The 26,757-nt window shown below is 40.0% G+C and overlaps 1 protein-coding gene across 3 annotated transcripts in view; it reads right to left on the bottom strand.

Annotated features, from left to right (window-relative positions):
- nacc2 (NACC family member 2) overlaps window positions 1-26,757 on the bottom strand; it is a 38,061-nt gene that overhangs the window by 1,781 nt on the left and 9,523 nt on the right. The window contains exons 1-6 of one of the 3 annotated variants that reach the window (XM_088435196.1): window positions 11,327-11,658; window positions 6,141-6,309; window positions 4,298-5,062; window positions 2,564-2,740; window positions 1,176-1,281; window positions 914-1,011 (exon numbers count right to left, since the gene is read on the bottom strand). In XM_088435196.1, coding sequence (XP_088291322.1) covers window positions 914-1,011; window positions 1,176-1,281; window positions 2,564-2,740; window positions 4,298-5,062; window positions 6,141-6,252 — 1,258 coding nt within the window. In that variant the 5' untranslated portion in view covers window positions 6,253-6,309; window positions 11,327-11,658. Of the gene's footprint in view, window positions 1-913; window positions 1,012-1,175; window positions 1,282-2,563; window positions 2,741-4,297; window positions 5,063-6,140; window positions 6,310-11,326; window positions 11,659-26,757 lie in introns of those variants that run through there. The other 2 variants (XM_088435197.1, XM_088435195.1) reach the window with 2 other exon arrangements.

Below are 26,757 nucleotides of genomic sequence, written 5' to 3'. Positions count from 1 at the left end.
CCTCGCATATTTGCAGTTTGGCATTTATGTAAATGGAGATGGTTTTAGAAAGGAACCTATGCTCGATTACTCGCTGAAAACTTGCCTATCCGCTGTTTTGCTCACAACAGAAGCATTACTCTGGTGCCATCTGGTGGTATAATGGTGTTGTCAAGTCTAAGTCACTGATGGTGCTTTTTCCTTGGTGGTCTAAGTGAAACTGAAAATATGTTTTGGATTACATCATTTAGAATGCAGCAGCGAAAAGCCTGCAGCCCATTTTGCCAATTATTGTGTGGATATGACAAAATGTGAATTCAGTGTCACAGATTTGTAAGGCGAAAACACATTTCTTCATTTATTATGAAGGGCCATGGTCTGACCACAAAAGAGGAAGTGATTTTACAAATAACTTTGGATAGTATAAAACCATGGAAAAGCCAAAGTAGAGTTGGGCTGGCCAGGACCATAAGTCAAATTAATTTGATTGATTCATCATTTTAAACCAATGACTCAAAATTTGGTAAATCGTGAAATTAAGATTTTGCATGTGGAAGAATTCTGGATGTGTCATTTTAAAAAAGTTTACAATAGTGGCAAACCACTTAATTGCAGCATTTCAGCAAGTTATGCACAAGTTATGTATAGCTTCTGTTTTTATTGTTTGAACATTTTGCACAAGATTTATTTTTGAATGAATCAAATCCTGAAATAAATGCCAGATTTATATTTATTCATAATTATATATATTTATAATATATAATAAAGTTGTGATCATCTCAGAGACTTTTGGTGGTAGGCATAATGGCAGTAATGAAAGTAACTGTAGTTATTAATGAGCATAGGGTTAGGTACCATTAGGTACCAGGATAACAGAAAAAAAAAACAACTAATTAGTGTGTGTGCGGTATTTTCGTAATTAAAAGAAACTCACGTTTGACAGCATTGAGGACCCTGCTGTCCAGGGGTTTTCTGCTCGGGTCACTGGTAGAGGAGCGGATACCAGTTCCACAGCTGTTAGCTAGAGTGTTTCTGCAATACACCACAGTCGCCACCAGGGGGCGGAGTCAAACCCACAGTGACAGTCCAAGCATTGCACAATGTGAACACAGATGGAGTGTGAAAGTTTTTTTTTTTTTTTCTTTTGTGTGTGACTTTTACAAGACACAAAAGAAATGATCACAAAGCAGTCTTACCGATCAAAAAACGTCGCCAGCAGACGACGCAGCAAGACTTTGTGTTTGATTCCGGCACAAAGATGACAGTTCATCAGCTGACCTCGAGTCATGAACACCTGTGTACCTGGGTAGCGAGGAAGAAAAATGTCAAAATATGCTCGACATGTAAGTTCATCAAGCGTTCTTTTTCTCTAATGACCACTTTGTGAAGTACTTCTGACTTATGTGCATTTCACTCATTGTTTGCATTTACATTCTGTCAGATGCAATACAATTCAAATTTCTTGAGAACATGTTTACATTTGTGCCTCCGTGCCACAAATATTTTTGGTAAAAGCAAAGCAAGGGCATGACTGCTGTACACAAAAAACATTCACAAAAAAGGCCCACCAAATTGTTTGCTGTGACGAAAAAAAGAAAAAGAAAAAAAGTGATATAATTCAGCTTTCAACAAATATTTACTTGTTACAGGGTTTGTATGTACAGGTTACAAGTAGTCTAAAAAGAAAATTAAAAGAGCATCAATGTGCCTGAAATAAAAATGTGTCAATCCCTATTTAAACTAGAAACATTTTTGACTAACAGTTTCCTCACGCGCCTTTTATAATATTCACACTTTGGTATCAAACACAATAGCGTTCATCTGTCAGCAAAGCAGGAAGAAAATGTCTCTGGTAAAAATGCGTTCACTTTTAAAAGATTTTTGTAAAACATAAATCAAGTTAAAGTCATGTTAAATGTTTGAATGTTGCTAAATGTGCATTTGAGTCCATCTGTCTGTGAAACTGCATGAAGATGTATTGTGCTAACAGAAACTTCAACTCTTGCCAATAATTTTCTATGCTTGTCCCATTTAATTGACAAAAAAAAACCCCAAAGGTTAATCCACCGCTTTTCTCAAATTACTTGGAGATTTGTTGCAAAAGAAAACAATGTCAGTCAAAATTAACTCTGTTTTTGGACTAGTTTCATTGAAAATTTACCATGGTCATGCTTACATGAGCCTTTTAATTGTGGCGGAACAAACAGCCAAAAGCATTTTATTTTATTATAAATATTAGCTATGAAGGCGTCCAAAGCGAATGTGGGTCAGACACTTATATCACCAACATTTTTACTCTTAAAGGCATAGACATTTTTCCGTTAGCTTATCGCACAAGGCTGCTAGCTGGCTTCATAAGACTCACCTCTTAGCCAGACCTGGTATTGATACACTTGTAGCAACAAATTACGTTAATTTTGATATTCTGTCACATGTCCACACTTTTTAGTCTAACAAGAGCATTGAGCAAAGCTCCAGACCGTCCACAAAAGCTTGCAATAGCCATCAACTGACTAACATATGGTCATCACGGACAGTACCATGTTGTTACTGTTAGCATGCAGGTGTGTGCCACAGTGCTTACCAGCAACCAGTTCCAGCTTCTCCCCGGGGTCTCCCTCTGTATAGAGCTTAGGGTGACAGCGGTAGCCAATCTGGCTGATGAGACTGGCGGGTAGTGCCACCAAGTCCCGACGGATCAGCACACAGTTGCGGTTCTCCAAGGCCAGCGGCACGCCGGCCATCTCAGGCTTGTCTGGCACTGAGAAATTTTTAACAGGTGAGTTTAATTTGAAGGCAATACTGCTACTTTTCAATGGCATGCAGCACACATGATTTCTGAAAGTTTAATAGAACAGTAAATACATGTCTGGATGAGCAGCAAATACTGCAACTGCATTCCCCAAGCATCTGACATTTGCGGTCACGTTGACCTCCAGTCTTTCTGCAAGTCATGCTGAGTTTTACTTTAAAATTTGGCTAGACATCAAATGAATTTCCTTCGTCGGGCAGGAGCCCAAGTCAACAGGAGAAGAAATACTCCACTTAGCCAAAGCCCACACAGACTGTATATCAATGAATGTGTCTTATCAGCCAGTGATGGATGACACACTCGCTGAGTCTCCAGGACATACTGTGAGGCTAACTAGGAGTTAAACAGTGTTAACAGTTCATACCAAACAGCTGCAGACTTTGGGCAAAAAGTGGCCTAAAAGATGTAATAAATCATACTAACAGGACAGTCGCAAGCTTCAACATTATGAACAATAGTTAAGCGAAGTTTAAATGCTATGTGGTAATGTGACAGCTGACAGGGTAAAAAAAAACAGAGCTAAAGGTGGCTTTAAGCTAGCAAATAGTGGATTAAAGACTGATAACAGTGGTTATCAAACAGTAAAAACTTCAAGGCTGTGAAAAGTGACTGCCAGGTTGCTAAAAGAGGTAATATAATTTGAACAGATGTGCTAATAGCGCTGATATACTTGCAACAGATGTTTGCAGTCTCAAGACTCAACAGTTAAAGAACTATAAACTAAGTGCTAATGTTCAGCCAATTGTAGTCCCTTTAAGGAAGCTGAAAGTGGCAATGGAAAATGGCTCATTAAAAGAGCCTTAAAGGTCAGGAAGCGAAGACTTGAGGTTTTCTTGAAACTGCTAGAACCCTTTCACAAGTGATTGCAAAAGGATTGGATAGTATGTAGACAGCTGTGATGTGTCAGAGGCCATGTAGATAGGGATTTCATAGCTGATTCGCATTGTGTGTTTTAAGGATTCTATTGGCTCATGTACATCAAAATTTCTCCCTCATCGAATTAAAAAATGTTGCTCGCCATTGAGGCTTCCGCATAGCTCATGGGAAATTGTGCAGTATGTCGATGGTGTAGCATGCTTCCTAGCTATTGTTAACATCACTTCCGGTGGCCCTAGCGGTGGATAGAGGAAATACACCTGCGATGCCTCAAGCTTTGGTTTGAATGTCTTGAGTGAATGTCCCGGAAAACCTTTACAGTGCCTAATTAAAACCTAGTTCTTTAAGCCAACAACAAAGCATTGACAATTTTAACAGATCATATGAAATCCTCATCCTGACATTCTAAAGCAAAGTCAGTTGTGGGAATGCAGAAACTAACAGGGTAAAAGTCATAGTATTAGGACCATTAACAGAAAGTCTAATGTACTTTGTGTGTGTGCTTGTTGTGTTTTCTTGTTATCCCAACATTCAAGTACATATTCATTCATTCAAAACATATTTATGCAGAGGCTACTATATAACCCACCCCCAAAAAAGATGTTCACTTGGAAGAGCAACAAAACTCACTGCCGTAGGGGTTGCCTGGACGTGCATAGAGGTGACTGAAGTTGTCCTCCGCCATTCCGTCATAGGGCTCTTCCTCAAACTCCTCATCCTCGTTCTGATACGACGTGGGACTGTCAGTGGTGGGCAAGCTTGATTCACCGGGACTTGAACGCTCGCCTGTTGCCCCGCCCCCAGCCCCAGCTCCCGCGGCACCCAGAAGGTGGTATGGGGGCACGCCGGGGATGGTAGTCCCTCCGGCCGTGGTGTAGAAGAGCGAACTGGCTCTTGCCAACCGGCTGCCCAACTCAGAGGAGGAGATTTTCCCTTGTGTGGTTGCAACAGTGACTGGTGTGGGCTCGCCGCCTTCTAGTTTAATCTTGCGCGGCGGCATGAGGAGGGAAGGGGACCAGCCAGGGTTCGCCAAGAGAGCGGCCACTGCCAGGCCGTTGCCATTGTTGCACGGACTCTGGGGCTCCGAGCCCGTCTCCTCCAAGGTGCCGGCTGTCTGTGAATCGCAGTGCGGCGAGTTGGCCTTGAACATCAGGTCCATGCCGCGCTCCACGATGTGCTGAATCTGCAGGTAGCCCGCCGTGTACATGACCACCAGCTGCTCACTCGCCGCCATGGTCAGCTTACCCGTATAGCAAAAGGAGAGGATCTGCTCGAAGCATGCAGGCGTGACTGAGGAGGGCAGCTCGAACTGGGTCTTGGTAGATGTGCTGAAGAGGTCGCGGAAGTAAAGACTGCTGGCGGCCAGTACCGCCCTGTGGGCTTTGAAAGCCTGACCTGGAATCAAGAAGCAATACATAAGACGAGCTCATCAGGCGAGCTGACTTCATTGAAATTTATGACGAAGATGGGATTAAAACAAACAACATTCAATTATGAGGGTTCCGTTAATAAAGATGCGTTTTGTTTGTAAAAAGTGGTAATGTGATTGTTTTTAAGTTGGAAAATCAGAGAATTTTAATTGAATGAGTGATAAAATCTCAACGTTGTGAGAATAAAATCGCCGTAATGGAAATACAGTTGACCTGTGGGACGCAAAGAACTGTCAACTGTGCAAAATTCAACTGCTGATTAACTCATGCACAGCCTATGACAGTTAACATCCACTGCGATTGACAGCTGTATACACTAAATACAAAAATCTATTTTAACTGGGTTGGCAGTGAATGAGGGAAACCATGTGGGGGGGGGGGGGGGGGGCAAGAAAAGTATTTGATAAAAAAAAAAAAAAAAAAAAGGTTAGCACGACCGGCCCATTGTGGAGTCAGCATGTTCTCCCCGTGCCCAAGTGGGATTTCCAAGTACTCAGTTTTACGCCTACTTTGCCAAAAACATGCAGGTTAGGTATACTGGACACTCCAAATTGCCCTTAGGCATGTTTGTGAGTGTAAGTCATTGTTTGTCTCTGTGTACCCTGCGATTGGCTGGCAACCAGTTCAGGGTAAGTTCAGGGTTTACCCTGACTCCAGCTCAGCTGGGTTAGGCTACAGCACGCCTGTGACCCTAGTGAGGATAAGCGGCTTAGAAAACGGATGGATTGGGGGCAAAAGAATCATAGTTCGCTGGTAAGACTTCAAATTCATCCCAAAAGAAAAAAAAGAGTTGCATTTTATTTGTAAAGTACCTAAACAAGACATATTTTTTCATCGGTAAAGATAAAGCATGTGAAAAAATTGTAAACTTTATGAGAATAATGTTTTGCATGTTAAAAAAACAACATAAAAAGGTCATAAAGGTAGAATAAGAATTCTTTCGATCATATGAAAATCCTTGAGCAAACTACAATTATGTATTCTGTCGATTCAGAAAATTAGCTTATCGATCCATACTTTCAAGTTTTTACCACTAAATGCACCTTTGACCAGGATAGAGACATCGCAGTAGTGCCCCAACAAGCGCTGCTCGTTCAGGGAGCCCAGCACCGTGGCGCCGAAGTTTGGGATCTCCACATGGAGCAGCTGCGACATATTTGGAATAGGAGACTTCTGCTATGGATCGCAGAAACTGCCAGGAAAGGGAGGAATCTGTAAAACAGAATAAACATAATGAGAATTTCAGTTGACTGCCGACACAATAGTCTATTGCCCAAAGACAGCTGGCATCGACCCCGGCTCACCCCCTCACAAGTATTCAAGAAATTAAATCAATATATACATGGAGACGAGTGCTGTGAAAAGCATCATCGTTGCAAACGTGTATGGTTGAATGAGGTGAGGCCGTAAATGACAAAAGGAGGGCTGAAGTCAGCCCACTAAATATAAACATAGAGCTGAGCTGTGTGTATATGAGGCCAATGTCAAATGCGTTAGTGTACAAGACTTGCCAACTCTGGGACAGTGTGGCCTCATTCCATGCAATGCCCTTCATGGCTTGAGTGCACAACATCACCAACATACATGTATGAGAAATTTTGCTTTAGACAGGTTCACACTTTTACAATATGAAAAAAAGCAAACCGGTTACATCAAAGTTCCAAGAATCTCCCACTAATTTGCAGTTTACTGTTTTTTCAATTGAAAACTCAGCTATTCGTGTTTTTTAAATTCTTTCTGAAACACCATGTAATGCCACCAAAGGTCTAAACAAGACAGGAGGGGTGAAACAAATTTTGAGAAACTCAAGCACCTCAATTCAAAATATGCTCAAGGGTTTTTTTCTTGCTCTGAATACCCGCTTATTACTAAACACGTCAGAAAAAAGGGTCAAGCCAATCGCAGCAACGGATGGTCTGCATGACAGTAAAACATGCCGGAAACAGTGAGGTCAACGTCAAAATAACCTTTAGTTTACCAACTAAAATATGGATAAGCCCTGGTGTGCTTTTATTTTGAAATTGTTCCCAGCATCCTGTTGCGTCCTAACAACTTGACTTGTCTTTCTACTGCAACTGTCGCACCGGTGTCCTGTTGCAAAAACAAAAATGTTCTGTAATTCAGGTTCTTATCACCAATTCTGGGATCTAATAAATGAATTACGCTGACATTGATGTACGGCGCCTGTTGCCACAAGTAGGGAGCTTGGCTCTATAATAGCTGCATCTAGCATAGATTATCCGCTAGCAAGCAGCCTTCAAGTGCTCCATATAGGCTGGCGTGATAGACATAAATAGCTGTTGTAACCCTGGTTAAGACGGACCTTCCAAAGTAAAAGTCTATTAATAAAATAGTCATAAATTACTTCCTGGTAAACACAAAATAGATTAGCATGACTGAAAAGCGTGTTAAAAGATTAAAACATTCCAAATATAATTTGGTATTATTATTTTTATGGTCAATTTAAATGATTAAATGACCCTTAATTTTTATTTTGAACGTCGCGTAGCAGGATGGGCACGTGACCATGATTGCGCACTTGACTTTTTTTTTTCCGTTCTGGCTGTTGGAGAAGTCGCGGTTGTATTTATATCACAGCGAGAAGTTTTTGAGAAAAAAAGTCAATGGAACTCTTTTGTTAATTCTTTTTGCCACGACAAAGGATTTTTGTCCGGTTCACAACTTGTCTTCCACGTCTTTAAATCGGTTCAAACCCACTGAACGATATAGTCTTGGCGGTGGACTTCCAAGTTGTGCGATTCAAGATGGCGAGCTACCCTTGAGCTCCGCGGATCGTGCCTCGTGCGGGAGCAACAGAACTTGGACACAACTGAACATTGCCACGAACCTGGTAGGATTGATCCATTTTTCCCTTCACCACTGTGGATTACAGTTATAAGGATCGAACATTCAGGACGTCCAGAAGAACTATAAATCGGGATTTAATCTTTGGAACCTCAGACAACGAACATTTGACGTTACGCATTCGCGAATTGTTGGACTTGAACGTTGTCACTTGTATTCCCATGGAAATGCTGTGAAGTATTATTCTTTTGTAAACCAACAATAATACTAAATGGTTGAAATTAGAGTGTACTCAAAACAGATTAAAGACATAAAATTCGAATTAATAATATAACAACCCGGGTTGAGAAAGAAGTCAATTTAAACTAAATAAGTTAAAATAGACAAGGTAGATAACCAAAATCAACAGAAGAGGGAAATAGTATTGTATTTTCTCACTCTCATGTTGAATTCTATGTTTATCTGTGTGTATGTTGCTGTATGTTAATTGTGTGTTTTCTTTTCAACTAAAATAAGCCGGCTGTTAAACTTGTTTTCCCTGGTCCGTGATCATTTATTTGGTTTTTATTTAATCACTTCTCTAGTAGACGAACTTAGCACTAGTCCAATTATTAGAAATTACTGTAAGCACTTGGAAAGTGTTACACTGTGTACACGTTGATGCACACAGCCCAAAAGTTGCCGTTCCTATCAACCATATTTTTCAGCCGGCAAATTCCTCTCATAGACCAAAATATATGAAGGGCGAAATGTTTATCATCAAAAATGTATACAAGCTGGTCACATCTAATTAAGTAGAAGTGTGTTTTTTGGTCTTTTGTGTTCATATTTGTTTTTCACTGAGCAAAAAAAAAAAAAAAACCTGGATATTCCATTTGAATTAGTTGGGGAATATCAGAGTATCAAAACAATATCCCATTTGAATTAGCTGTAGAATATCAGAGTATCAAAAATACCCAAACGCTGCAGGATGTATGTATAAGTGAAACTTCTCCACAGAGACTAAAATATTTCAGTCTCAGTCAGAAGCTAAGTTTAAATAGCCTAGGTTGTACTGTATGTGTAAATGGTTATGAATTTTCTCTCGTGCACTTCCAATACATTTTTTCCCCAAAACAAATAGTCTCTAAGCTATTGAATTTGTAAAACATGTTTGAAATTATAAACTGTTCTGAGATTGTAGTTTGTGGTATAATTGATGTTTTAAACCACATCTGTTGAACTTTAAGCTCGGGGGAAAGACCGACCCATTTTTTATTTATTTTTTTTATTGCCTGCTATTTTTCTTCCATTTTGTTGTTCATTTACCAGATGTACAATCTGATGCACAGCTTTGTTTTTATTTTTTAAATATGTTTATATGGCGCAGTCTCAATGATGAGCTCTATTTTGGGAAATTTCCTTTAGGGCGTACTGGGTTATAAGGTGCATCGGGCTTGAAGGCCCACTAGGTCATAAGGCCTATTACTGCACATTGAGGCAAACAGACTAGTCCAGGAACATTTTTTTAGTACGTATTTAAACATAATGCAACATGTGACAGTCATAACTTGGTTGTCATGCATGATCACTAATTAAACTTAGGTGACTCAAGGCTTTTTTTCTTCTTCCAAAAATCAATCTTTTATTTTGTCCTGTGAGACATGCTCAGGTCTATATTGTCACATATTACTGCGGATTGAAATTGCATTCAGTAGGTTTGCGTAACTTGAGGCAAATATTTCCTCAATTTGACCAACTTTCTATAGTTTATTTATTGTGTCTTGTAAGCTGTACTAAGGTCTTCGTTGTAATGCAAGACCATGGTTTTAACCGAGAAAATTGGTGTGACTTCAAGTTAAATTTTTCCATGAGTTGACCAGCTTTTCACTGTATTTATAGGAACTTCATTGACACGTATAACTCCAGTTTGAATGTGGTGGTTTTAAGCAACTTGAGGCAAGTTTTTCCTAAAACTGACATTTCCGCTCTATCATGTCTTGCGAGAAACGCTAAGGGCTTCATTGTCTTGTATGAACATGATTTGAACTGGGAAGACTTGCGTAAATTGTGGCTTAATTTTCCAAAAACTACCATGTTAACAAGTCATTTATCACATCTTTTGAGATGCTAAGATCCTTATCATCATGCATGACCTCTTAATGAACTCCAGTTTTGTAGATATTTTTAAAAGATGACCACATATCAGACCACTGTATTTATTGCATTTCATAAGATCTTTGTTGCTCCATACAACACTCACTTTGAACTGTGACCTCTTGCGTGACATAGGGTAAATTTAAAAAAAAAAGAACTTTATTGCCACAATAATGTTTCACCAGACATTGTCTGATGCAAAATATTCAGTTTCAACTTGAAAGCTTTACTCGATTTAATGTACATTTTTTCAAAAATTGACACATTTCCATTGAGTAATGGAAATTCCATCTTGCAAAATAGGCTGAGGCAGATTTTCTTGCATTGGGTTTGTGTATACCCGTGAGTGCACTTCATGAGGTATGTGACATTTTAAAAGAGTTTTGCAGGTATTGACAGATTTACTTGAATGTTTTTTTTAATGCCATGGCAGAAACAGCACATTGTTCTTTTCAAATTAAGAGCAAATTATATTGAACAAGAAACATGCTACTGCTTGTGTTTTTGTGAATTTTGCAAAATGGTGAAGGGTTTGATTTTGTTACGTTTTATACGGATGTGCATTGTCATTTGTTTTCTGCCATTAAATAGATGTTACACGATCTACTCAAGCCTGTGAAAAATAAGATAAGAGATTGCACTCTGAATGCTGTGCAAAAGTTTATTAAATCAAACATGTGTGGCACAACATTCTACTTTGTCTTTTTTTTCCATCCAAAACCTCTTTGCACTAATGGTAGTAAATATTATTTCACATGGGGTATATCATAGGGGAAAAAAGGGGTTCAGAACCACTGTGCTTAGGTATTTTTTTGTTGTTGAGATTTTGAATTAACATTTCTTTCTCAAAATATTGAAGCGGAATTCTACAATGTAAAGTACAGGGTGTTGTTCCTCTGTGTATCTACTTTCATAATTAATTCATGCCTCCTTGTCTGGTACATTCTCAACAGTTTTTCCCCACATGAACTTTGAACCCCCCCGACACACACACACACACACACACACACACACACACACACACACGCAGACAGACATGCATATATGTACCAGTTTCATTATTGAGCAATGCTGCAGAGCAGTTTCCAGGAATACAAACTGAAAAAAAAGTCACCGCCTCTCTCACGTACTCCCTCTTTTTCCCACTTCATGCACACACTCACATGCACTCTGCCTTACTTACATAAAAGTATGCACGCCTAAACACACACATGCACACACCCTCTTCTCACAGTGCAGGCTGCATAGGGAAATGAGTGTGTATTCTGGCACGTAAGCGCCTACTCACCTGGAGAAAGCAGCACATAACAGTGTCATGCGCTAACGCAGAGAAACGTGCTCAGACAGTCTTTGTAGTCGACGTGCAGACAAAGCGGCGGGTTGGCTGGCTGCTTGGCGGCGGCGAGGTCCCGAAAGCAGAGTTTGACGCGCACTCTTAAAGTGTCATCCTCACTAAATCCCCCTCAAAAAGACAGCATTCTCTTTTGCTCTGTGCCATGACTGACTTTTCTGTCCCTTATTCGTCTTCAATGTGGGTATTCCGTTCTGCGCTGTAAAGATTCCCCCTTGCCTGCCCGTCATGATCTCTCCGCCGCTCTCCCATCTCACCGTCCTCCTCCCCAGGCTCAGATTCAACAAGTGCCAGTGGAGAAAGAGAGGCGGCAAAAATGTGTGATAGAGTGAGAGAGAGGGAGAGAGAGCAGTGTGAATCAATGATGAAAGGAGTGGGAGGCTCGCTTGTGTGTGTGTGTGTGTCGGATCAATGCAGTATCTATACGTCGCAGGGAGTGGGAGGGAGAGGGGAAAAAAAAAACAGGCTACAGTTACAGACGGAGTCAGAAAGTGGGCAGAGCTGGAGAGAGAGTCGAGATGGAGGGGGTGGGAAGGATGGGGAGGGGTGAGGTGCAGGGGGGGGGTCGCTGAGACAGACGGAGAAAGTCATTTGAGGACAGTACGAGCAGAGAAAGACAATTAGGTTGACGCAAGTTGTGCGGCTTGCCCCCTGGACGAGGCGGCGTCAATCCGCATGAGGCATGGGATCGTTCACATGACTGCTCACGCAACAGGGCTATAAGTTACCGTGGCAGAGCTATAGCCACAGTTCTTTCCACTACACAGTTTTAATCATTCACTGACACCGTTCGTTGCTGAATCCACTCGTGTCTCAAGTCAATCAATCACTTCAAAAGAATTTAAGAATAAAAGTGTTCGTGCATTGTGAGAATTCGATAGGCATTGTGTTGCTCTTTTTTAGTGTTCATGCCTTGGCCACTAGGGGGTAGTGTGATGCACAGACATTCTTCATTGACACGGAAGACTGCAACTAAGCTGCAATAATTGTCTATTGTCTTGACGGTTATTAAAGCTTGTGCTCAAATTGATGGTATTTTTTTTTCTTGTAACCACTACAGAGTAAGTTACTGGCAGGACTAATACAATACAATGTGGACGAAAATAAAATCCATACTCTGATGCTTGTTTCCTTCCTTGACAAAGATTTTCGCGTAAGGTGGCAAGATTTTTCTAACTGAAAATAGGGACACTACAATTTTGCTGAAAACATATATGCAATAAACTCTAACCACTAAATATTTATAATGTTTGCAATGATTGGTAGTTGTGTAACTAATGCTAAATGTTATCTTGGTTGACAGTTCAATAACACTTAAAAAAGTCAACACACTCACTACTGTGCAATCTTTTTCTGCTGTCTCAATGTATTGCCAATTCAGGAAAATCTTTACATAAAAACCTTACAATTTGAGTTGGCTTAAGGGTATCATGAGTTTGGTTTGTGAAATTATAATAAATTAGATTTCCACATACCCCCTGGAATATGCTCACTGGCGTCATTGCTGTTTGGTGCATTGCATGAGCATTTCTGTTGATGTTTGAGATATTCTACTGTGTGAATGGTCATTGAACCCTCCTTTGGTCAAATATTGTACAAGAATGAGTACAGTACATGCTTTATTTTGCTTATGCATGCAGCTATCCATTTTTTTTCTTTTAAAAGCACCTTGCTAAATGTTAATAAAACTGAAAATTAGTAGGCATAACACTTCTGTTTGGTGTGACTACATTTCCTGTGATTTTTTTTGACAAGGAAAAAGGAAGTAGTTTTAGTTCCAGAATACCGTAAATGTGAATGTGAAAGCATTTAGTTAGGAATTTATAGTCAACAAGAACAAACAATAGTCAACAAGAACAGTTTTAGCAAAGTATCATGGTATAATATAAACTACGATAGTCTGTCATAGCTATCATGGGATTTAGAAAGTGAGTCCTAAACACTTTGCCTTGGTCCTTATGATTGTAATTACACTTACTACCAGTTTCAGGATGCTGACAACAGTAGTTGTTTACCAGTGGACGAATACCACAGACAGGGAGTCAAAAGGAAGGATGACTAAGACTAAAAGAGAAATGACTTATGAGGCAATGCTAATCATCTGGACATCCAGTGATGTAACTTCTGAAATCCCTGCTTGACACATGCACATCAGGAGAAAACATGACACTTCTTCTTACTTGCTTTCCAATATCAATAATAGTTTTAAATTTCATTGGTAAAATAGGTCATGGGTGGTTGGCAAAGTGGTTTGGAGTAGCTAGTCTTTGGAGGACAATAGTTTTTTTGTTTTTTTTTTAAGCTGGCTTGAGTAAGTGTTGTGTGTTTTACAGTGAATCATGCAGACCTTTCAAGCAAACACCTACATGCATACGCAGAGAAAACACAGTCAACAAACCATGCAAAAATTATGCTTAGGCCTCATCGGATGTTGTTTGAGATGTCGAGGTACTTTAAGGTTTAACTATGGAATAGATTATTTTAGATCACCTACAATGAAATCTAATTTCTTATCCTCAGAAGGGTTGCAGGCTTGCTGGTGCTTACCCCAGCTGACTTTGGGCAGTAGGCAGGGGAACTGATTGCTAGCCAATTGCGGGGCACACGGGGGAGTGTGGGAGGAAGCTGGAGAGAACCTTGTGATTTGTTTTCACATTTTTTAAATTTACTTTTTTTAATGTATGCCAGATACCTTTAAAATGTTCTTTAAAGGGTTCAGGATGGCCAAAGTTTGACGTCAGCACTCTGACATTGACTTTTTATCCGCCAGAGATCAATGTTATTTATTCGTGTCCTCAACTTGTTTGGGTCTATTTTGCCTCCGCAAGACAGCAAAATTAATTGCATCCCACCCAAACAAATCAGACATCATAAGAGGCCAGAGGATGTCCTCTGCTGAGCACACTAGGACTTAGTCAGGGAGCTCCAATGAGTCAAACGATATAGACCAAAAACAAATGTGCACTGCAGTAGACACAAATGAATGGGAGCTACAGTGTCACTTTAATTTTTTTTAAACCTTTGTGTGCACAAGAAAATAATATTAAAATGATCCTTGTATTTGGCTGTTTTTACAGTTTGGCATTAATTGTGGATTTTTTTCTGAGTTTTAAATTTGTGTACCAGACTAGATTTGAATATTATTAAAAAAAAAAAAAAACATCCATTCAATCCCATTTTTTTAAGCATCAAGACATTCAATCAGAAGTACTTTTTAATACTGTTTTTAAATGGTGGCCAAAAGAATGACTAAAAGTGCAATTGTAATAAAATAAGAATGTTCATCTTATTTTTTCTTTTTTTTTTTAAGTTTCAGGCACTTTGATGCACTTGGTTATTTTTTTCTGTTTCAGACTAAGCTGTCACATGTATAAACACAGTAAAAAATAACAGTTGTTCAAAGTTGACTTACTTTATTCTTTTGTTATTGTTAAACAGGGTACATGTTTAGGGATACTGATACAATTTTTATAGATAATAATCTTATTTTTATCAGTGAGTTGAGTGGGGGGCGTGAGAATTTTTTCTTTCCTGAGGGGGTTGGCAAAATATAATTGAGAAGCACTGACCTAAGGTAATGGATTACTTTAGCAATGAATTAACCACAGTAACTGATTACTTAAGTACTTTTAATACCTAAATGAATCAATTACTTTAGTAGTTTTAGTACCTTAAGTAATGAATACATCGATTTGATTTAGATCATCCTTCAGCAAAACACTTAACGTCTGGAATTTAATGTCTGGACTCTTTAAAGAAAAAATGTTGTTGGGATTGAATGAGTTAAAGGTATTATGATTGCACCTGCTTGATCCTGTAACTTACCCGGGTGTCTTATTATTTTTACATTTACTTTTTAACAATGGTTAGCTTTTTACTTTTAACCTTTGTGTGTGAGCCAAAGAGGAATCGATTAAATGTTGATGATGGTGGTCATAGTTTGACATATGAATAGGACAATGCTAATTAGACTGATATATCGGGGGTTTTGATTGCTTTTACATTTTTGTGTACACCGGATAAGAATGTGGAAATGTTACTTAAACCAGTCAATAAAAGGTGAATGGTGGGCATAGCTTGACCCTGCATTTACTACTGGAGGAGAAGTAGACTTGATGGAATAAAATGCTTATAACGTTAACTGCATTGTGTTTACCTGAAAAGGAGAGGATGTTGAGGGGAACTTGTGCTCAACTTTACCCCCTCAGCTGTGGTAGGAACGAAAAGAAAATCGTTTCTCACACACAAAAAAGCAGCAGCACCGACTGCGGGTTTTAAGAGCTCGGGCCCGGCACTGTGATATCTGCACTGCACATATAGGCTCACATGAGCGAGCAGGCACAAAAGGCAGGAGACGCAAATCCGCTAATACAATCAGACATATACAACACACGCACACGAACACATACACACTCTCCTCCCTCGCTGTGTTCTTTTATAGACAGTCACGTCATCTCCCTGTACACACTCAGGAATGCACACTCTTGTTTGTTGCCGTGTGTCGCCATGAACCTGCTCGTCCATCCATCAGTTACCGTGACGATTGTCCTCATGTTACCCCCCTCCACCCCTCCCTCCACTCTCCCTCCTCGCCTGCATAGCACGTCGCCGCTGTCTCGCTGCCAATTAATGCACAGAGGGCTGCATTGCAGTGAAGTTGGCGCTCTGTACGGAGTCTACAGACATGCATGTTCGTGCCAGCCAAGTGAGGGAGAAGAGAATGGAAAGGGGGGGTTAATGGAGGGGAGGGGCGGAGAATATGTTGAGTCAGGCAGACAGGACGGGCCGAGAGTGTGCACACAGCCGCATATTCACTGTAATATATGCAGGGAGTGAATCGCGAGGCACGTATGCATGCGCCAACATAAACTACCCTCCCAGCTGCATTAAATATAAATTCTGCACATGCCTGATAAAAAATAAAAAAGCCCCCACCTTTCGTGTCCTCATTTTCCCGCCCTGCGTTTGCACCTCAAACTTTTCCCGGAGTTTTTTTTTTTTTTCTCCTCCCCTCTGTTATCTCGAGTCGCGGCAATGTCCTCCCGTCGTTTGGCGGATTTTAATCAAAGACTTCATACCTACGCATGGCGTTATTCGCTCTAGCAGCAGGTCCAGGCATATTTGAATAAAATCAAGACGGGGAGACAATGGGCCAGATGGCATTCACACATGCACACGCACACACATATACTGTGCATGCTGATTTTTAATAACAAAAAGACAGCATTGTAACATAAAACAGCAGTTATAGCTGTTCAAGATGGAGGCGTATTTTGGTTTAGGATGGAGATCTATTCCTAGTCCTACAAGACCTGAACAAAAGTTGCATGCTCGTAATCTAACACTGACCTACTGTATGCTAGTGCAAAAGTACAGTCAGAATTAGGGCTGCAACAAGGCATAAGCAGATACTAGATTCTGACGGTATAATAATCTGGAGCAAAAATATGTTAAGTGTATCATGCTCTCCAGCATGTCACTTAGGTCCAAGGGGGTTAAAACAAAGATGGATTTTGTGGATGGTAGGATGGCATTTTAAACTGTTATCAGTAAAGGGGACCTTGTATGATGATGAGAGTCCTATTATTGTGGTGATGATGGAAACAGAAAAACAGGAGTTCATATTTTGTATTTCAGTCAAAATTAGATATTATTTGTATGAAAAACACAAAACAGTCAACTGAAAAAGTACAGCAGTAACAGAGCGTGCTCTGAGCATGCTTGCAACCCAAAATGCACCAGACCATGGTTTGAAACAGTCATGTATGAAAAACCACTAAAATTTTCCAATTTCCATCTTACCGGTGCTGCAGTATGAGCTGTTTTTATGAGTTGTCAAAGAAAGTGCAGGTCCTTCAGGCAATGTGGAGAGTGGCATGACATGACCCCGACCCAGCTCATTGTTGGCACGAGCAGTTCAGTGAGTTTTGAGAATGTTGGCCAAAAGAGGAGAAGCTCATAAAATTTGAATTCTGTCAACTTCCTTGATTTGTATTTTGTCTGTTACAATACGCACACTCATCAATTACAAACCATCAACAAAACAAGTGATTTTCAACGAACCTACTTCCATGGACGCTCGAAAAAAGACGACCGAAAAAAAAAAAAAGCTCAGTTTTGACTGACAAGGATATGACTGGAAGACTCAGTTTGTTATTGTGGTTGCAGTTCGCATCTTAATAAGCTAACCAAAATATCATAAACAGCTTAGGCTAGAATGCAACGCAGTTGTAAAAAAGTGCTGACATGGCCAAAGTTGAAATGTTTGGTCGTCAAACACTGTATAAAAGTCCAAATGACAGCTGTTTATTTCCCCATCTATACAATGTTGATGTGAACAATGGCTATGTTATAAATATTCAGATCCTGCAGTTGTTCTCATGTCTAAAGTGTACCAGACAACAGATTCTATCCACGTTGAGACGGCAACGCTCCCTGGCAACAATTCTACCAATAGGGACTGAGCGGCTGCCTGCCTGTCTGAGTATCATTATGGGATGTCGAGAGCATGAGAGAGAGAGAGAACTAAAAAGCAAGACAGAAAATAGAGAAAGAAAATGAAAGTGGAAAAAAAAAAACAAAAAGCAAGAGTGAGCGAGAAAGAGAGACAGAGAGACAGAGAGAGAAACTGCTCAGTGCCTATCACTTATAATTTAACATCATTCACGGTGACCATAGACCTAACTGGAAGAAGTTGTCTGCATCCACAAAGGATCAAAAATCATCATTTTATTTATACAAAAAAAAAAAAAAAATCCCACCATGATTCACGCGGTTATGTAAGAAACAGACAGCAATGAAATGATGTGTTGTGGGCCCATTTGTGTCTGGTATCTTTCCACTCAAAACGCAATGCTAATGTAACGAGGAAAGTCGGAGGAAAAAGTTAAATTCCAGGTTAAAAATGGAGTGTAAAGTTTATATAGCAGTTGACTTAGATGATGCGTAATCTTAAACTTTTATCATCCGTTAAATGCACCAATAAATATCAAAGTGGCTGTAAACAAAGAGTTTGGGTTTTGGTCCCTTCTCTGCATCAACACAGTTTTCAGGCTGTGGCTTTTAGAGCCACACAGGACCAAAGAAACAAAAAAGTTGGGCTCATCTGGGAACACGATGCTGTCTTTTGGTCAGTTTTAAGACAGTTGGTGCATGCTAAAGCAAGGTTCATCCATAACAATAATCAGGCTTAATTTGAACATTTTTCCTGTATTGCGATTAAGGTTGTTCTGCGTTATCTCTGAAAAATTACCTTGAAGTTAGGGGTGTTAGTGATATTTCCTCACCAGTCTGTAAAAGGTAATGGCAGGCAATTTTATATATCTTATAATTTTTATATATAAGCATGTATGCATATACATATACATTAGCAGTGTGTGGTCTGTCAGCAGTGACGGATTGTGCGTCAGTCCGTCATCGACGGGCCCCCGTTCTGCTGACAGACCGACAAATGACGGGAATACTGAAAAAAAAACGATAGATTAAGAAAGTCGGAAATGTATTTTTCATCCGTCGTAGTAATTGTCCAGATGGACATTCCGTCAGTCCATCACGCCCCTTTTTCTGACAAATATAAAATATAAATTGGCTTGCACAGTTGTCGGCAGTGTTGGTGCATCTCTTGACTATAAACCGCATCCTCAACATCATAGGTGTCGAACTCCAGTCCTCAAACGTTGGTATCCTGCTTAACACCTGTACTCTGCAAAGTCAATGTGACTATAATCACTTTACTTTTCCGCCAAGCAGTGGAGAATTATGTCCAGTTGAGTAAATAAGATGTCTTGGTTCAATTCACTACTTGTCATGCACAGTCAACTTTAATGGGAGCGTTCTTGTTTGTGCTGCCTTTTTAAGTCATGGTTTCATGAACCAAAACGCATACTGAACACAATCTTGCTCAGCGTGATTATAATACCGATTGAAAGTTAAAAGTTTAGTATTGTTTAGAATTAAGTGCAGAGATTTTGCTGTGCTATTTTGCTTTTTAAACTTTTTAAATATGATTTACACAAAGAAATTGCTTGCTGGTTGCTGCGCATTCTGGGATGTGTTTCCACGGCAAGGGGGTGACTGAAAAGGGGAGGATGTAATCAACGCAATTTGATGGTTGACAATTAGGGGGGCACAAATGCCAAAAAGTATGAATTTACCATTAACGACAAACTATGGAGATTACGGAAGGGGGTGGGGCACTGACGACTTTCTATAGCATTTGGCTTTACAAGGATGATGGGCAAGCTGTAGCTGGGAGCCTTGCCACACCCAGAAATTGTCACGAGTCAATCGCAGGGCTCATATACTGTATGTACACAATCAATTGTGGAGAAAACCCACACAAGCACAAGGAGGACATTTGATTTCCACACTTTGAGACCAAAGATACACTTGGACCTTGGACCTCAACTTTGAGGCAGATGTGCTTATCACAAAGGCCACCCTTGCTGCTTCGTTAAATTATACTTTTTCACAAATTTAAGATGGCCCTCAGAGTACTTGTAAAAACTATAAAAACTACAATGGGCCTCATATTCACAGCCCTGATACTGATCAACAGTGTGGCTGCCATAATGAAACCCGAGACAGACCGATGCATGTTGTCTTTGCGCGTGCATCTTTGTGTGTGTTCTTGGGATCCCTTGAGGCAAAGGCAAATGGACTCCAAGTGGCTGTGGGAGGTAAACAAACAAACAGCGGTGGCTGCTAATGCCTCAAGAAGCATATCAACACCTGCAGCGGCCTCCATTATACATCTACATACGACAATCGTAGTCCCAAGCTTAAGAGAAGAAAAAAAAATAACAGAACAGCCGTGAAAGCAAATACATGAACAAAAGGAGCGAGGAGCGATTGTGTGTGTGCGTATGTGTGTGTGAAAAACACAAACAGAAGAAGTATGAAGTTGCAAAATCACAGTGGAGGGGAGAAGACAATTAGACACAAGAGGAAGAGGAAGATGAGGAGGGAGGGTGACAAAGAAAGGTGAAGCTGCCAAAGAGGAGCCTGCAGGGAAGATACATGGATATACTTTGAAAATGCACTCCATTCACGCTGATGAAAAGCATTTATTCCACAAACAGGAAAGCTTTTCAGTAAGGGAAACCACCTGGCTAACGTCATAATTTAATAATAAAGAAATAAAATACTGTAAATTCCGTGACGCAGGGTTGACACCCAAGTTGTCATGTTTATCTGCTCGGGCAGGGCCAGTGCTGAGGAAGCAGACTAAGCAACAAATTCTTCAAGACGCATCAATGGATGGAGATTACACTTTGAAATCAACATTGAATCATCTTAAAAATCTTGACAATCTTAAAAAAGCCCCATATGATATGTATAGTCCTATGAAAAGTCTATGATACGGGCCCTTTAACAGGGAAATTCATAACCATTTTGCAGGGCAGGGTGTTAGTCCTTCGCAAGGCTTGCTTCCTATTCTTCAGGTTTAGTATTAAGAAAATTAGTCCGCGACTAATGGTTGTTTTAACAATCAATTATCCTGCCGATTATTTTGGTGATTAGTGGATGAATTTGGATTAAAACAAAAACATGTTTTTATTTTCATTCCCTTTATTCCAAAACAGGACATTATTTCAAATTGACAGTGCGGAAAACACACAAACACAAATTAATTATGACTCAGTCATTGCTTTGGTCTGTAACATGTCAGAAAATTGGCCAAAATGTTGATCATTGTTTTCCAAAGTAAAAGCAGATGTTTGACAATGCTTTTTGTGATCCGCCACAACGATAATCTGTCTGCTTTCATGGAGGACTACAGAAAAATATTTGCTGTTGAGCAGTTAACATTCCTTAGATTTAGACAATTTCAAATTAAACAGGGTATCTAAACAGGTGAGCAATTATCAAAGTACTATGCAAACTCCACACAGGAACGCCGGTGCCAGCTGGATTTGAACTTTTGGCTCTTAACCATTTACTGGGCACAGCGGTCGCTTTCGGCGGATAGTCTAAACAGGCAAAAAAAAGCCTGTATTAGGTACACATTTTTCTTAACAGACAAGAATTTTCCTTTTTAGAGAAATTTAGGGGTAAGTTACAATTCAAGCCGGTTTACAATATCGGCTGAAGTTGGCCACTTTGTTAACCAAGGTTGTACTGCATTATTTTCAATAAAAGAAGCAAGCAGACTAAACCAAAGTCTGAGTCCAAAAATTTTTTAAACGGATGTGTTAAGGGCATGAGCCGCGCTATATTTCCATTTCCTGTTTACATTTACAGTTTGTCACTTAGCTCTTAGCAGTGTTTGTGGTAACCAAGGCTGTTACCTTCTTGTTTTCAAAAAAAGAGCTAGCAGACTGACGCAACATCTTGAGTCCATCCTTGTTCACACGCAGGAGCATTAAGATGATATTTCTTCTGTGTTAAGAATTCTTCAAGCGCTTTAGTTTTTCATTTTCACTTATCTTATTTAGAAATGTGTACTTTTCATCTGGAAGGCCACAATATATTTCCGTTTCCTGTTGTCACGTTGCTAAAATAGATAGGCTGTCTCATGTCGCGTTTCGTGTCTCCTTGCTCCAATAGATGTCGCCCTATAACCCAGTCGCGTAAACTTAATTGACATCAATTCAAATGCGTCGTTTGTTTACGCCAGCGGTCCCCAACCTTTTTACCACCACGGACCGGTCAACGCTTGGGATTTATTAACATTTTTTATCAACAATATTTCGGGTGCGACCCACGCGGCCCAGTACCAGTTGATCCACGGACCGGTGCCAGGGCGCGGACCGGTCGTTGGGGACCTCTGGTTTACAACATCCATGTAGTTGAACTGAACCAAGCATTATTTATTTACCTTGCTGCCGGTTGCCGAGACTGATTACTTTTAGCAAAAGAAAAGTACATAATGAAAGATGATCATCAATCATTAGAGACTGGCTGAGGTCTCAAAAAAAAAAAAAAATAAAAATAAAAAAATCAGACCTCGGATGATGGAACTTTGATGTCTTTTGGGGGATCGCTTTGACATGGTATAAGAAAATGGTGACTTTTTTGGGGGGAAGCTGACGGGGTAACTGACAACAACACATGAAATGTGCTGACATGCCACTGCATCAGCAAAAAACAACATTCATTATCGGGAGCAACAAACTTGCAGGCAGCCTAACATAATAAGTTTCTGCATGACAATATGGATTATCATCACCCAAAAAAAAAAAAAAAACGCCAGGCAGTTTTTGTTGGGTCATATCCAGCTCTGACACACAAAAACAGTTACCCACTCACCCGCCCACCCACGTATACACCACACACACCCACAGAAAGTGACAAAAATCAGCAGGCTAACAGATGAAGAAACAAATCAGTAGTGGCTACAATTTAAGAAACGAGTAAGAAACGTATATTCAGCACATACTGAAGTTCCTTGCAACTGCAACCACAGTAAGCCAGATCATAATGACTTGCTTAAAACTACGATAAACACAAGTTAATGAATAAAACATCAACAACTAAGGCAATTCATTAAAACCAGCTATGGTCTTAATGAGAGACAGCAAAAATTGATTGATTGACCTTTGAATTATTGTGTCGACTGAGTGGAATTGTCAATTAATCATGTATTGAAACAATGGAAGCGAAGAAGAGGGCGAAGAAACCAAAAGCGGTGTTGACTCACGCTCAGCCAGTTTGTGGCGTGAAGAACAAGGAGTTGTAAAAAAGGAAAAGAAAAAGTCACCATTTGTTTGGAGGAAGTAGTAAGATGAGAAAAGTCCATAACACACACAATTGCACGCACACACACTGTGTACACGTTATGTTCAAGATACAAGAGTTTTATTGTCATATGTATTATACCACACAATGAAATTCTTATTCTGTTATGTACTTATGTTCTATGTAATATATCTATGTAACTTTTGGGCACTGTTCAAATAATTAATCAAATCATACGTTGTGGATTCATATCAAATAATGTGACAGCAGCAGAACAAACATGTTGTTTACAGGTTTAGCCGGCTTTTTGTTTATATTGTAACTGCTTAGCGCAAAGTGAACTTTTGACAGTTTGGGAATAAATTAAATGGTTCTACATTTAAAAAACGTGCAAATAAATGACTTCTTAATAACCAACAACATATTTTAAATATATTTGTTAGTCTAGACATGGGGAGGCACTCCTACGGAGGCTGCCATGTCTGTTATAGCTCCGGACAATGGTAAATGCAGTGCTACTTGCTCTCTGCAATGAAAAACGATCTAAATCTTACATATTGTCCCTTTAAATGTTAATAAATAAAAAACAAATCTATAACATCAACAGGCCAAAGCAAAAGACTGGAGTATACAAATGTGGCATGCAGTTAAGGCTACATACATACAGTAGATGATGTTATTTTTTGAATTTCTTCTCATTTATCATAAAAAATACAGCTTGCGTTCTACTTCAATGCATGTCATTCACAACCTCAAAATGTCATATGTGAGTATCATCAGAAACTGAAAACTGTTTCACTAAAAAAAAAAAAAAAAAAAAAAAAAAAAAGCTCTAAAATATAACCCGTCTCTTCTATCAATCACATCTGTGCTGGTCAGCTTCCCATTTCACACAGATTCTCTCAGCATCTCATGCACTGCAAAAATCGAATCTTGTTTGGAGCAAATACATGGCACGTGTCAAAGATGGAGACGTCCTGTGAAATCTAATTGAATTGTCGCGAAGTGTGTGACAGCCAGTAACACTCCGCAGGCTGCCTTTGTCCTAAAATTCAAGGTCAGGACTCACAGTGGACGAGGGCCATGATTGCTTTTGGACTCTTTCAATGTAATGACCTGCAAGAATTAATTATCTAAGCATACGGGCGCTGCCAAGTAGCTGGTAGTAGATGGTACAAATTGTGCCACAGCACATTTGAGATAACTATCAAGAGCATCTTCTAGAGGCAGCAAAGTGATGTCCTTGTCAAAAGTGGAGTCACGCAGCAGCAAAACAACCCTGATTGATGCCACCCCAAGAAACTGACACTTGCTTCAAGGAGAGTTCCCTTCAATCATGTTTAACACTAACGATTTTAACACTACATAATAAAAAGTGAAACAATGTAGAACTATTAGAGATCGGGGTGCTGAGTGGTTAGCACATCCGCCTCACAGTTAAGGGACCCAAGTTCAATTCCAGCTGGGTCCGACCTTCCTGTCCAAACTTGCATGGCAGGTGCGAATGGGTGCGTGAGAGGTTGTTCATTCCGGCGTGCTCTGAGATTGTCTGGCAACTAATTCAGGGTGTCCCCCACACTACTGCCTGTAATCTGCTGGGATAGGCACCAGAAAGCCTGCGACCCTTGTCAAGATAAGAGGCATAGAAAATGCATGGATATTAGAGATAGTATGTGAAGCTCGGGCAGTTGCTTCTCCACATCAAGAGGAGCCAGCTGATCAAGGTGCCTCGCGGACAACTCTCGTTAGGTGTCCTAGGTGTGTCCCACCAGGAGACCCAGGACACGCTGGCGATATTATGTCGCTCAGCAAGCCTGAGGATGCTTTCGGAGGAGCTGGACAAACTGGGCAAGGAAATCTGAGCTTTCCTACTCAAGCTGCTGACCCTGCATCATGACCTCGGTATATAATGGATGGATGGTTATCTTATCAAACTTACTGAGCCAACAATTAGGAGAAGCAAGAGGCTCAAATAGCAATATAAACGTTTTTCCATTGTGCCTTATATAATATAAATTTGGCACCAAAATATATGCAATCACATGTAACAGCCTTTTCACGACGATCACTCTAAGGTGAAGGAGGTTGGAAATTTTGCTAGCCAATTCTTCCTCACTAGTGTAACTAACACGGAATCATTGCCTTGTCCTCAAACGACCGATTAATTCTTCCATCTTTTCACAGGCAGGAAAATGTTGAAAAAGTTTTTTTTTTTTTGTGAGTTCAGCCCATCAAATCGATGATCTGCTGGCTCATGCCAGCGTGAAATTAAGACCCTTAGGCCGGTGGAAAAAATGTACAGCCCTGTGTTATGTTTTGGACACAGGCGATGTCACATGGTGGCAATGCGCAGATGCCAGTGAAACAGATTTATTGCGTGACTGTTGCTGTGGTATCACATGCTAAACATGTGCTGTACATTATGTGTACTGTACTTCACATTGATGTATTTTTAAAGTTTTTTTTTTTTTAAGTTGTCAACTCAACTTGCGATTGGGAAAAAGGTGGGGAGTTCTGCAAGACGTACTTCTCGGACCATGGCATATGGACAATCACATTTTTAACCTTGAATTGAAAATAAAATCTTGATTTTCACCAGACATTCTGGACAACTACAATTTTAATTCATTTTAATTGAGGTAATAAACTCAACAAACATTTATTTGAAGGTTTGCTTTATTAAAAATAAAAATAAATACTGTGGATAATATTTAGACAATGATAATGTATACTGATTTTAAATCAGTTTTAGCGTAAATCATTTATGGAATTTAACTTGCTTAAATGTCACAACTAACTCATTCTATTCCAAATGCATATTTATATGTATAAAAAGCAGGCTCTTGTAGTTTGTTCTACTCAGTATGACAGAATCTTAACTTTTTTTGCTTTCTTTTGAAAAATCTAAATCATCGATTCATTGATTGTTAACTTTTGCTGATTCCACCAGACAGCCATTAAAAAATAAAAATGTAGTCTCTTTTGGCAGAGGTAATACTGACATCACGGTGCCGTTTCAGAGCTGACACATATGCGTGACATGTCAGCGGCTCAACACGGCCACCAGAGGAGTGTACCAAATGAGGACACCTCTTTCAGCATCAGTGCCCTACTGTCTAGTGTGTCAGGCCAAACACCCACACATACAGTACACGCAGCCACGTACACAAGTACAGTGCTCATCTTTGATAGGGTGTGAGAAATAAAACAAAATCACGGTGTGCCACAGTAAGTGAATTAATAAAAGTCTCATGATGCCACAAACACAGTGGGCTTGAGTGTTGAGACATCACAAGAGGCCATCGCTGTTGGAGACTATACATACACACGTATTTTCAGAGCACACCCTACTTAAGCGTCCGCCCACTTGCACTCTCTTGCACACATTGCCCAGTGTACGTGTGCTCAAATGACATGTCACCTTGGATAACCTCAGTGCACGGCAAAGAGCCCCAAATGACCTGGGTAAACACTGCTTGTTTGTCCTAGCCAGACTTAATCAAGCAGTCAAAATAGGCCACTTTCTTAACATGACTAATCCCGCTAGGTCCCCTCACCACCCTGTGCATTGTTGTTCTCCGATAACATACCTACAGCCGACTTTTGCTCACAGTTCTTAGAGCCTAAAGCTCGTGCAAACTTAAAAGAAGTTGTTTACTGTCTTGCCAAAGAGCCGAGTCAGAATACAC

This window comes from Hippichthys cyanospilos, chromosome 15, assembly GCF_059441005.1.
Source record: "Hippichthys cyanospilos isolate Australia breed blue-spotted pipefish chromosome 15, RoL_Hcya_1.0, whole genome shotgun sequence".
NCBI lineage: Eukaryota > Metazoa > Chordata > Actinopteri > Syngnathiformes > Syngnathidae > Hippichthys > Hippichthys cyanospilos.
Note: the sequence above shows the minus strand (reverse complement) of the source record. Positions and strands in the feature narration are given on the sequence as shown.